The 12,317-nt window shown below is 33.0% G+C and overlaps 1 protein-coding gene across 1 annotated transcript; it reads right to left on the bottom strand.

Annotated features, from left to right (window-relative positions):
* Window positions 1-2,526: 2,526 nt before the first annotated feature.
* LOC107888645 (protein farnesyltransferase subunit beta) lies at window positions 2,527-7,814 on the bottom strand. The gene is made up of 14 exons (XM_016812812.2): window positions 7,506-7,814; window positions 7,347-7,433; window positions 7,150-7,255; window positions 5,970-6,005; window positions 5,674-5,756; window positions 5,544-5,597; window positions 5,230-5,281; window positions 4,976-5,040; window positions 4,255-4,311; window positions 4,014-4,086; window positions 3,816-3,902; window positions 3,559-3,739; window positions 3,324-3,451; window positions 2,527-2,874 (listed from the first exon to the last, which is right to left on the bottom strand). Exons 1-14 carry the CDS (start codon window positions 7,619-7,621, stop codon window positions 2,638-2,640), a joined length of 1,362 nt encoding a protein of 453 aa, XP_016668301.1. The 5' UTR covers window positions 7,622-7,814; the 3' UTR covers window positions 2,527-2,637.
* Between the last annotated feature and the right edge of the window lie 4,503 nt (window positions 7,815-12,317).

The raw sequence follows: 12,317 nt of genomic DNA, 5'->3' as shown, positions 1-12,317 counted from the left end.
ATAGTATTTTATTTTAAAAAATTCACATAAAAAATTTAATCGAAATAATCAACAATATTAACTATTTGGACTAAACATTATGAAAAGAAAGGAGCAAATTATTGTAGAAATTCAACTATAAAGATTAAATCTTAATTTTAGCCCTAGTAGAGGGACCAAAAGTGATAATTGACCAATTGTCTGTAAAATGCAAAAGACTAAACATGTGTTAAGTAGAGGGACTAAAAGTGATATTTGACCAATATTATATAGACTAAGCACGTGCCCCGTAAGACCCTCCTTTTCTATATAATAGTATAGATATCTCTATCATATTTCATTTTGAGTTTTGAACTTTGATAGTGTTTCTGGAAAAATAAAAGAATGTTTTATTATTTTTACATAAAAAAGTAATTTAAAATTATTTTGTTTTTTTATTGTGTGCCAGTTTATATCAAAACTGTTTTACATGCTGTTTTAGCTCGATTCGTATGGATATTGTTGTCAATAGGAATACGTGAGTTCAAGTGCGTTGAAACGTATTATCTTTCTATTTATGGTCAAAGAGGTATTATGAGTAGTTCTTACACTGACATCAAAACCTATGATATTAACCTTTTTTTTCTTTACTTTCTAACCTCTCATCCAAGTTTAAATTTTTAGATTTCGCAATGACATTTTATATCAATACTAAAAAGGATCAATTTTAAAATTATACACGAATTTTAATTTTATGTGCAATCTAATATGCAAAATTTTAATTTGGTGTAATTATATATATATAACTTTGATTTTAATTCAATCAAACACATTTAAATAAATACATCAATTTATTTTTATATTGAATAAATATAATTATTTTTAATGCAATATATAAACATAAAATGATTTATATCAATAATTACATTAATAATTTATGAGAATTGAATCAAATTAAATTTCATGTATAAAATTACACAAAATCAAAATTTATATATACTATTACATATTAAACCAAAATTATTGTATAATTTTGAAATTTATCCCATACTAAAAACTTAAAATTCTCAAACAATTATTATCAGCATATTTCTAAAGGTAAATTACAAAAATGGTCACTAAATTTTGGTACTTTTTTTTTGCTATTGAACTATGAAAAGTTACATTTTAGTCACTAATGTTATTAACTTATAACATTTTCATCACTCATCCGTTAAAGGTGGTTACAACCTTAACGGTAAGGTGACACATTAATTCACGGGTTAATAATATCTAATTTGATCCCTAAATTATAACTAAAACATTCACTTTAGTACTTTTATAAATTATTAAAAAAAATTCTAAAAATATCAAAAAATCTGAAAAGTCATTATTTATTTTTTGAAATTATAAAAAAATTAATTATAATTATGTTAAAAATTTTATAAAAACATTTTTATGATAACATGTAAGACATATTGGAATATAGACATTGAAGAGCTATCCTCATCTCTGGAGATTGAATAACATAACCTGAGAGATGAAAGCATTATGTTAAAAGCTTGGCGCTGCGAGTTGAATTTGATTCAAATTATAGTTTAAAACCTGCCTAATTCTTAACCATACATCTTTCTTGTTTGTTTGTATCTGTTGATTCCCCAGTTTTTGTATACGATCGGAACCAGAATGTGGTAGAGGTGAACAAGACAGACTACGACGAGTCACGCAGTGCTGATCATCTTCTCCACAACTGGACAGTTGGAACTGGAAGGGATGTGGACTCGATTACTATTTCATTAGCGGCAAAGGATTCTGCTACGGTGGCATGAAGCTAGCAGTCGGTGTTCAACATCTGCTCCATCGAACAAAAAGGTTGCACCGTGTTCCATCGTCTACAGAGGCCAGCTTGTTTTACCAGCTGCTTTCGCCCTCGCTGCACCAGGCATTCGTTCCAATCTGGTAGTTTAGGGATCGAGATGGAGCTTGGACGATTCCTTCATCATTTGTGAAACAAATCAAACCAAATTCCATTTCTTAAATTATTAGTGCGATTTTTCTTCTTTTTTTTAATGATTTTTTAACCTTTTTTTTATATATTATAGTTTTAAAAACTATTTTTATAATTTCAAAAAAATAAATAATGAATTTTCAGAATTTTTTATATTTGTAAAAAATTTTAGATAATTTTTTAGAATTATTGTTGAAAACATTGTAAAAGCATCAAATTAAATGTTAAGCCTTAAATTAATGTCACCCCACTTCACCGTTAAAGATGTAAAGGCCATTAACAGACAAATAACCAAAACATTATAAGTCTGATAACGATAATAACCAAAATGAAACTTTTCATAATTGAAACCACAAGTGTAGTGACCCTATTCCTAACCATAATCCCAATCTAATCTAAGTTTTTCATATCATGCTAAACAAAGTCTACATCTATATAAATCAATACAATTACATTCCATCCATGCAATGGACCTGAATCCCTTCTCGAATTCAAGTTACCTCTTTGATTTCTGAGATTTTAGTAAAGCATCCATCGACTTATCAATATCGTCTTGACAAGAGAGATTATTGATTTCAATAGGAAAAAAAACCATAATTATACATGTTTCTTTTATATATTCATAAGTTAATTGTCAATCAGGATCTATCGTACATTCTGAACCCACAAATCTCGGAAGCCCAAAGACCTGCTTACGACTTGGTAAAAAACTCGTATGCGTCACGGTAACGATCTAATACAACATTATATAGGGGGTGAATGGGTTCCAGAAGATTTGAATACGGACCTAATACAGCACGAGGCAAGGGTGGAGAATCTTCGTCTTCCAACCAGCTACGTTGACACACAGAAAGGCCGCTTAAACAGTAGCATGTATGATAATGGTCTCTAGACTTACCAGGTTTGTCTCTCAGTCCACCATTCAGCTCCTGATTCCGAAACAGGAGGTATAAAAGATATAAGCTCATTTGAACAACAAATATTGAAGCCTAATTTGATTTGGAGATAAGTTTTGACAAATTAAAAAAATTTAAAATACGCAGCTAGTCCTACTTGAATGAAATATGATATTTAGTCCCTGTAGTTAAAATTTTTTAAAAAAAATTACTTTTCGGTTTAAAAATTCCGATCCAATCATTAACATTATAAGTATTTTCCATCAAAATTTTTATCAACACACCCATGTAATCATACCAAATTCAAAAGTAAATCCTTATGTATAAGCAAATTTTGACCGAAAATATTGTGTTTTGGACTATTTTTAAATTGAAAAATAAATGTACTATTAAATTTTTACCCTTTTAAGTAAAAAACTAAATCTCAAACTTTACCAAAGAACAAGGAAGTATATTGAGTCAACCATGTTTGAATACTGAACCTGTGAGCATAAAAGAATGTATTGCTGCAAGGCCAAGCTGTTGAAAAGAGGTTCCACATTTGCATGCCCCTTACTATGATTATGATCAATATCGATAACATTATCTTGAGATGAGGTATTGTGTTGATCTGCAAACAAGAAGACGAAAAGCAAAATTAAAATACAACTCTCATGAATTATAGAGAGAGAAAAAAAAGAAAACAGAACTGAATCAGGGACTGCAAAACCAGCATACCTCCAATCTCGGAATGACTGCCGCCCAGAGATAAATCCCCATTCAAACCTTCTTCTCCAGCTGCATCTGATGAAGTGGTGGTTTGCGGACTTTCTTCACCACTACCTTCTCCATCTCCCAATGGTATTGGTTTTACTTCTTTAGTAGAATTTAATCTTTTTAGTAATGCAAAAATTCCTCCCTGATCACTTTCCTTGGTTTTATTTCATTTCAACTCGATAAAAACATGAATAAGATGATAAAAAATAAAAAATCACCTGCCAGAATGAGTAACAACCGTCAACCAGTTTATTAGTTCTGCCCTGAAATCCACCCTCCACTCCTTGTCGGAAAACAACCCAATCCTATAGAACTCAAAGTACATGTTTATTATTAATATACTCACAAGAGAATGCTATCATAGTTAGTACAAAGAAAGCTAACAAACTTAAAGAAGTGAAATGTTATGGTCTTACAGTTAAGCTAGACAAATCCAGACGATCGACCTCATTGATTAAAATCATTGTCGCCAACCCACAAAAGGTGTACCTGATGAACAAATTAACACAACTTTAGGAGACTCATATTGAGTATTGTGAATTCCAAAACGACATATATGGTATTCATGAGGAAGTAAACAATGAATCAAATTTCAAGGATAAGTAATAATTTTATAATTTGAAACACATGCAAAGATGAGAGCAGAGTAGAACATACCCCCCATGAGCTTCAGAACCAGGTTCCCCAGAAATGCCACCTTCGTAAGTCTGGCAACTTCAAAAAGATGCAATAAACGATTTCAGTCACATGGATGACACAATAAGAATCAAGACACAGCTCAAGTAATCATTAAGAATATGCATTCAATCCAAGGCCAACCCATCCCATAATATTATTTTGAAGTATATGTCGAAGATTAAGTCTTGTGATGCCATTGAAGCAGAACGACAACATGTACTAATAGGGACACTAAGAGTCTTCATTTTTCCTTTCGGTATTCAAGGCTGCCAAGGATGGACCCTGGTCAATGAAACAAAGTGGCAAACACTACTACTGACAGACGACATGGCTATTGGCTACAGTAAGAGCTTTCCTTGGTTATAACAGTGTATATTCATGCTAACCAAAGCGCAACACTCAGTCCTGAGAAGCATTCAAGTTTACCACAATTCAAAACAACAGAAAGTGAAGACTACAATAAAAACACCTTGATTTCCTGGGAATGAGAAATATGAGTAGAGGTTCCAACCTTGAAGCACCTAAGACGAGGCTTTTTATGCATGCCACATCAAATAAATGCGCTTACTAACAGCAACAAAATGTAGAAAGCAAACATGGAAACCAACTAAACCTAAAATAGATTTACGACGAAAAAGGAGGAAACAGATTAGCTGCCTTAAATAACTACCTCAAAGCAAAGTAAAAGCTAGATACTGACCTTAAGATGTAATTTCCAACATTTTGAACAAGTTCATCATCCAAAATATTCAGGAGACTTGCAACCTGGTCAACAAAGATGGCTGACTTATCACAAAGAATAACCTTGAAAACAGTGGTACATAATTTAAAAACAAAAACCGATAATATATTTATACATATGAAACCAAAGGAAACATTAGATCTATAATAATTAGTGGAGTTTTCCAAACAAAACAGTGATATTATTAACTTTTCAGCATACTGCATACTTACTGAGATGGCTGTATAACATGCTCGAACATCAATTTCTCCACCATCATGCATTCTGCGAAAGAAATCATTAAAAATGCTTAAAATTACAGTCCAAATACTTGTTTCAAGGAAAAAGATACAAACAAGTTGAATTTTCCTCATACCAAGAACATGATGCCACATGCTTAAATGTAGATAGATTCAACTACACAAAACATTAACCTCCAGATACAAAGTCATTCTTAGTGAAGCAACTTCAAAGAAAAAATTAAATTTCATGATATCCACTAGAAGGTGGGTTCAAACTTGAAAAAAGACGAAGAAATGTGTCATACCTGAATCCCCCACTGGCATCTTTCATTTGCCGCAAAAACATGTACAGTTTTTCTCTGAAGGAAATTGCAAACTTCTGTTAAATAGCTTCCAATAAAAACTTCAAATTCAATTATTGCATAACCTGACCACCTATTAATTGATGACAATGCTTTATCACCACCCAGAGTAACAAGTGAATTGACTGCAGCATATGTTGTTGCAAGGTGAGGCATCTGGAAAATTAAATTAAATTCATTTAGTTCTCTCATATATAATTGAAATGCAATATAACTTGAAAGGCGGTAAGAGGATACCCACACAGCAAAATAGAATGTTTCATATAAATAAGAATCATTCGAGAATAGGCCATCTCCACTAATTACTGTTAGCATACAGAAGACAGTAGGTAAGAGTTTAACAATGATCATATCCAAAATTTTACTTGCCTGTCCAGGTCCACCAGCATAACCACCATTAGGACCCTGTCAGCAGTAAGAACAAATATACAAAGAAGTATCAGATAACCATTCAGAAAAAGAAAAGAGCAACATAGTTAGCCAGTGCGCAATGAGCTTGAGCACCATCAGCACCAACTGGAAGCACCAGGTTGATATGTAACCAAGACCCCAGAAAACTCTGAATCTCCAAGTTTAGCAAATCAGAAAAACGAAACATTTTTTTCATGGAAAAACAAGAATGATAGTTCATTCTATACCAACTCTAATCAACTTGCGACTAGCAACAACAATAAGAAGGTTCCCTACCACACTCCTAGATAACTAGTAACTAATAACAGATAACTTGTCCTTGATAACATGTTAGGGAATAAATAAAACGGATAATGGAGAGAAAAATAGGGTGAATTACTCAACCGTGACAAGAAAAAGGCTTATGATGAAAGTTTTTTAAACCTAAATCTCCATCCTTAACAATGGTGGCCAAACCAAGTATCTATATGTCAAAGTCCTAAGTAAACTAAAAGAAATTAAACTCCTAATATATGTTTCAACCAATCATACACTTTAAGAGATACGACTGAATTACAAATATTATCCTAAGTAAATCTCTTATAAAGTCCTAACACAATCTAAACTTACCATAATCTTCACTAAAGATTCCTAACCTTATTTTAATCAAAAACAAAATCCTATTGGAAGCATGTGTGGTTTTATCTCCTCATGCTTGTATCACAAGCTCTAAGCTGGTAAAACATGGAGTAGGGCACACGCACTATGGCATATCAATCAATGTGCATAAGCACAAGACTTCTTTAAGTAATGCATTTCTTCCAACATAAGGCAACCATACAACTAGCCAAGAAAATACTCTGTAGTAATATATCGGAATAGAAAAGCATAATAAATGCAACTTATCCACTTGCAATGCTAGTTTTAATCTTCTAACTGATAATCAGAACATACAAAGCATTTTCCAATTCATTGAGATCAGCCATGCAAATCTTTATGCCGTGTTTAAGACCATATCCTCAGTAACTCAGTAATAACAACCATTCTTCAAACCAAATTATTAATAATAATAGCAAATGCTAACGTGATTATTTCACTTATAATGATGTTCAAGTTGGATCGATATGTATATACACATGCATATCAGAAATTTGGCTACCTGACAACGACTAAGAAAATCAATAGTATTATTTTCCAATTCAGGATCTACAAACTCGTCCAGTAAAGCAATCGAATGAAGTATCCAATAACAAATCCAAGGACGACTGCATATTAAACAATAAAAATTACAATTTTATTTTGAATTGTAATTAATTGAAGTACTGATTAAAAAAAACAGCTAAAAAAGTGATCTACTTAGCATCTAATACGCAGAAAGAAGGACCGAGCCCTGTTAATCCTTTCGTTAAGTACTCCACATGATTTTCTCGTTGAAGCTCCAACCTGTCAGAAAAAGTCGAATATAAAATCCAAAACAAATAAAAGTTTCTAAACTTTAGGGCTTTAGGGATTTACATGAAGGATTGAGAACTCGGAGGCAGGTTGTAGAACGTTTTGAATATGTCGAAGACTTGTTGCTCAACCAATATCTGATCCCGCTGAGTTACGGTTAAACTCCTGAACGATTCCATGGTTTCAAAATCGGCACCGGTGATCAGTGGACTGAGACACTGAGTTGACAACTCGCTTTGATTGCAGAGAAAAAAAAAAGGAGGAAAGAAAAAAGGAAAAATAAAGTGGGGGAGAATTTAACTGTTTGGTAACGGAGATAAGATAATTAGTGACATTTAGTAATGCGAAGTTATTCCATCAGAAGATTACCTTTTTCCATCTCATTAGTTCAAATATTTGTGAATATCTAAACATATGTTCTTTGTCCGTTTTATTGTCTGTATTCGGGGTTTGAGATTGTCTCTTAGTAATATTATGTTCAAAGTTCAAACATGTATTCTCTTTAAGGGTATAATGTCTTTATTAATACATCCAACACTTATCGGTTTTCATATCTACTCATTAAATTGGAATATTAATATTTAAATAACATTTAATTTTAGATATTCTAACTACTACCAATTATAGATTTAAAGTGAATATAGATATTTATTATATAAAATTTTTTTTAGTTTTGCGAATTCAGATTCTAAAATCCATCATTCAAATTTACAATATTTTTGCAAATAATATTGTTATAGCTCCCTCCACGAACAAGGATACATGGTAGGTTGGAAGGCCAACCGATTGATACACTCTACTTACTACTGACTAGAAGGTTGCCAGGAAATCAGATCTTCTGTTTTAAACAACCAGAAGAGCGAAAGGTAATTGTCCAAGAAAGATGACCACCCATCTCTCCAAACACCTGCCCTTCTATTAAAAATGTGATCTCTTTTGTCACCAAACCCCACGTGAGTTCAACTGCTCCATACCACCAAATCAGAGTGAATGACAAGATTTGTTTCATCACAGACATCCTCGTCCCATTGAAGATATCCGCTCTATGCATCTTGCAATGATGGCTTGATGGCAAGTTTAAAATGTTAATACCATCCTGCACGAGACCTTTGCCTATAAATGCCTCAATAGACGATGAAGAAAGGACCGGCTCTCAAAATATACTAGCATAGCTTCACTATCAAACCCTCTCCATCTCCACTCTTCCAACTTACTTTCATAGCTTCACTATCAAACCCTCTCCATCTCCACTCTTTATAACCTCTAGCTCTCCACCCGGACTAGGTGAATCGGTTTTCATCGTCACCACCACATCCACCTCCTTACTCCTCGCTTGTTGTATCATTATATCAACAAATATATTTGGATTCGGATATCCAAATCCATTATCAGTTTTTCATTTTAAAATTTAATTTAATTTTTTAACTTACTAAATTCAAACATTTAAAGGATTAGTGTTGATACACAGTATCAACGAAGATAGAAAAGGAGGTAAATTTTAGGGTTGGGATAGGGAAAAGTAGAGGGTCTCAAGCAAATGTGGCAGAAGATTTAGTGTATTAGGGTTAAGAATGGGGAGGAGTTCCTCTACTAAGTGGTATCTTAGAGTATTTATAAGTAAGTTAGGGTTTGTACGGTAATATAAGGTAAAGAGAATTTTGAAAAGAATTGAATATGTGAATTATTGAAAGAAAAAATGGCTTTTTATAGTTGTACATCACAATTGAAAAGAGAAAGAAAAGGAGACCATGACTCAACAACTTTGAATAAATCAAATAAATAACTATCTCTAAAGAAACCGGAATTATTATCCAAACAACCTAAAAACATATAATCAAATCCTAACAATTCATTTCTTGAACTAAAAATACTCTAACTATTTAGTTTTTGTCAGCTTTTGCACAGACACTCAAGAATCTTCTCAGCTTACAAAACTAATCCAACTTAAGAGGTTTGGTCATCACATCTACTAGCTGATCCTGTGTCTTATTTAGCCAACACCCTTTGTAACCATACTGCTTGACATGCACATGATGTTGCAGTAATAAATTTAGCTTCTGTGGTGGACAAACCAACTACTAGATGCTTTCTAGAAGACCATGAAATTGCTCCTAAGCTTAATGAAAACACATAACCAGAGGTACTCTTTCTATCTTCTATATCTCCAACATAGTCGCTATCAATGTAAGCAATAAGTTCATATTCTCCTCCCTTCTTATAGAAGATTCCAAACTTAGTGGTACCCTTCAAGTATCTCAAAGCTCGTTTCACCACCTGCAAATGTAGCTCAATAGGATTTTTCATGTATCTATTAACAAGACTCACCATAAACATCATGTTCGGCTATGTTGTAGTAAGATACATAAGACTACCAACAACTTGCTTGTAGTAAGTCTTATCCACTTTGACTTCATTTTCATCCTTTGAAAGCTTGAATCCAGAGACTAATAGAACCTTAACAGAATTACTCTTATCCATTCTGAAAGGTTTAGCACCTTTGATGTATACTTATTTTGATTGATAAAAAAGCCATCAGATTTTTGTAACACTTCACTACCAAGAGAATACCTCATCCTCTCAAGATCTGTCATGTCAAATTCATTCTTCATAGAATTTTTGAACTCAATTATCAGCTGTTCATCATTACCATAAACAATAAGATCATCAACATACAAACTAACAATTACCGTTTTCATGTCTAGCCCTTTTATGAACAAAGTATGTTCATAATCGCATTTCTCAAATCCTTCATTCATGAAGTAAGCATCTATTCGACTATACGAGGCACGTGGAGCTTGCTTAACTCCATAAAGTTTTTTTTTTAGTTTATACACCTTCCCCTCATTTCCCAACTGAACATAACCACTTAACTGCTCTACAAAAATATTTTTAGTTAATTCACCATGCAAAAATGCTGATTTCACATCTAATTGGTAGATAGTCCAACCTCTTTGAGCTGCAAATGCTACAACCATTCGAATTGTTTCTATACAATTAACAGGGCCAAATACTTCAGTATAATCTACTCCATACCATTGTGAATACTGCTTCACAACAAGTCTAGCATTGTATTTATCCACCTCTCCAATCTCTTTAAATTTGGTTTTATGAAACCACTTCACTCCTACCTTCTTTGCTCCATTTGGTAATTCTGTCAATTCCCATGTATTATTTTTCTGTATTATTTTTGCATCCATTTCTCTCATCTATTTTTCACTTTTAACAGCTTCTTCAAAATGAACAAGATCGCCAGCTGTAGACATCACCAAATAAGCTTCATTATCTTTTTCAGAAAGTCATTCTCTAGTATCATAATTTCTCATCCAAGCCGGTGGTGCCCTGTTCCTCTTTTCATCTGTACTAGAAACATCATCTTTAATTGAAATATCAGAAGAATGATTCCCTATGTCTTTATCAGCTTCAGATTCGCCTTCCTCTTCAATCTCATTAATTTCAGTCACTGCGTTTTCCTGATCTCCCTATTCTAAGTCACACACAGCAATGTTTTCATACTTTTCATCCCAATCCCATGCCTTATCTTCTTTGAACACAACATCCCTATTTATTATAATTTTTTTTTTAGTTTGGATTATAAAGTCTATAAGCCTTTGACTCCTCACTAACCCCCAATAAAACGCACCTCATGCTTTTATTATTTAATTTGGTTCTTTTAGAATCAGACACATGAACATGAGAAATACAACTAAAAATATGAAAATACTCAACTAATGGTTTGACTCCGCTCCATGCTTCTTCTGGTGTTTGATCTTTGACAGCAAGAGTTGGGCTTCGATTCAGAACATGTATTGTGATAAACCTCAAAAGTAATATTTTTTAATCCCATGTGTGGCATATTTTCAGATGGTTTATCATAAGATTTAGTGAATTTGATGCTCCTAATCATTTAATTTCATGTTTTATATTCAGATGATCATAGGAAAGCGAAAAGAGTAAGAAACGAGCCAAAAATAGATAAAATAGACCCAATTCAGTGTTTCACACGACCTTGATACTTCCACACGGGTGATCCATACGCGCGTGTGATACACATGGGTAATTCACATGCCCGTGTTCCATGGCAATTTTGACTTAAAACCATATCAGAATTACACACGGCCAGAGCACCTTCACATGGGCGTGGCCCACGGCCATGTCCCTATCGAGCCCAAGTCTAATTCTATTCGAAAAAAGCTAATTTTGGGCTATTGTGGGCGTTCCAAAGTCTATAAAAACACCCTAGAAGAGGATCAAGGAAGACACGAAGATAGAAGGCAGAAAATACTCGAAGACAGCCATTGAAATTAGCTCGGAAGTAGGATTTACTTCAAGACAGAATATCTCCATTCAATTTCTATCAAAGTTTTTGGGTTTCTTTATGTTTTGTTATTTTTCCAATTTTGAGATGTTTTCCCCCATTATTATGAACTAAATTCCTTAGATACCTAGGGAAGATGAAACCTAAGACGAATCTTATTATCTTTTGAATTATATGATAAATACTTGTTCTCATTCTTAATTACGAGTTTTAATCCTTGCTTTAATATTCCAGAATATTAATTCAAGTTTTGATGTGCTTATTCAGTGGAGCAAAAGTTCCTGTTTAAGAGTAGATCTTCCATAATTAAGCGGAGTTGCATGCAATCCTAGAGATAGGACAACATAAATCTACCGAATTAGAGTCAAATCTAATAGAGGAATCCATAGATCAAGTTAATGCGACAATAAGGGTTTTAATTAGAAAGAGATTTCGATTAATCAACCTAGAGTCAGTTATTGTTTTAGTCTCGAGAGAGATATTAACATAAGCTAGGGATTTCTATGGATTAAGTAAAGTGAATAAATCGTCTAATTAAGAAGTAATAAGTGAAGTCTAGG

Source organism: Gossypium hirsutum, chromosome A09, assembly GCF_007990345.1.
Source record: "Gossypium hirsutum isolate 1008001.06 chromosome A09, Gossypium_hirsutum_v2.1, whole genome shotgun sequence".
NCBI lineage: Eukaryota > Viridiplantae > Streptophyta > Magnoliopsida > Malvales > Malvaceae > Gossypium > Gossypium hirsutum.
The sequence above is the reverse complement of the archived record's forward strand: the minus strand, read 5'-3'. Positions and strand labels throughout refer to the sequence as shown.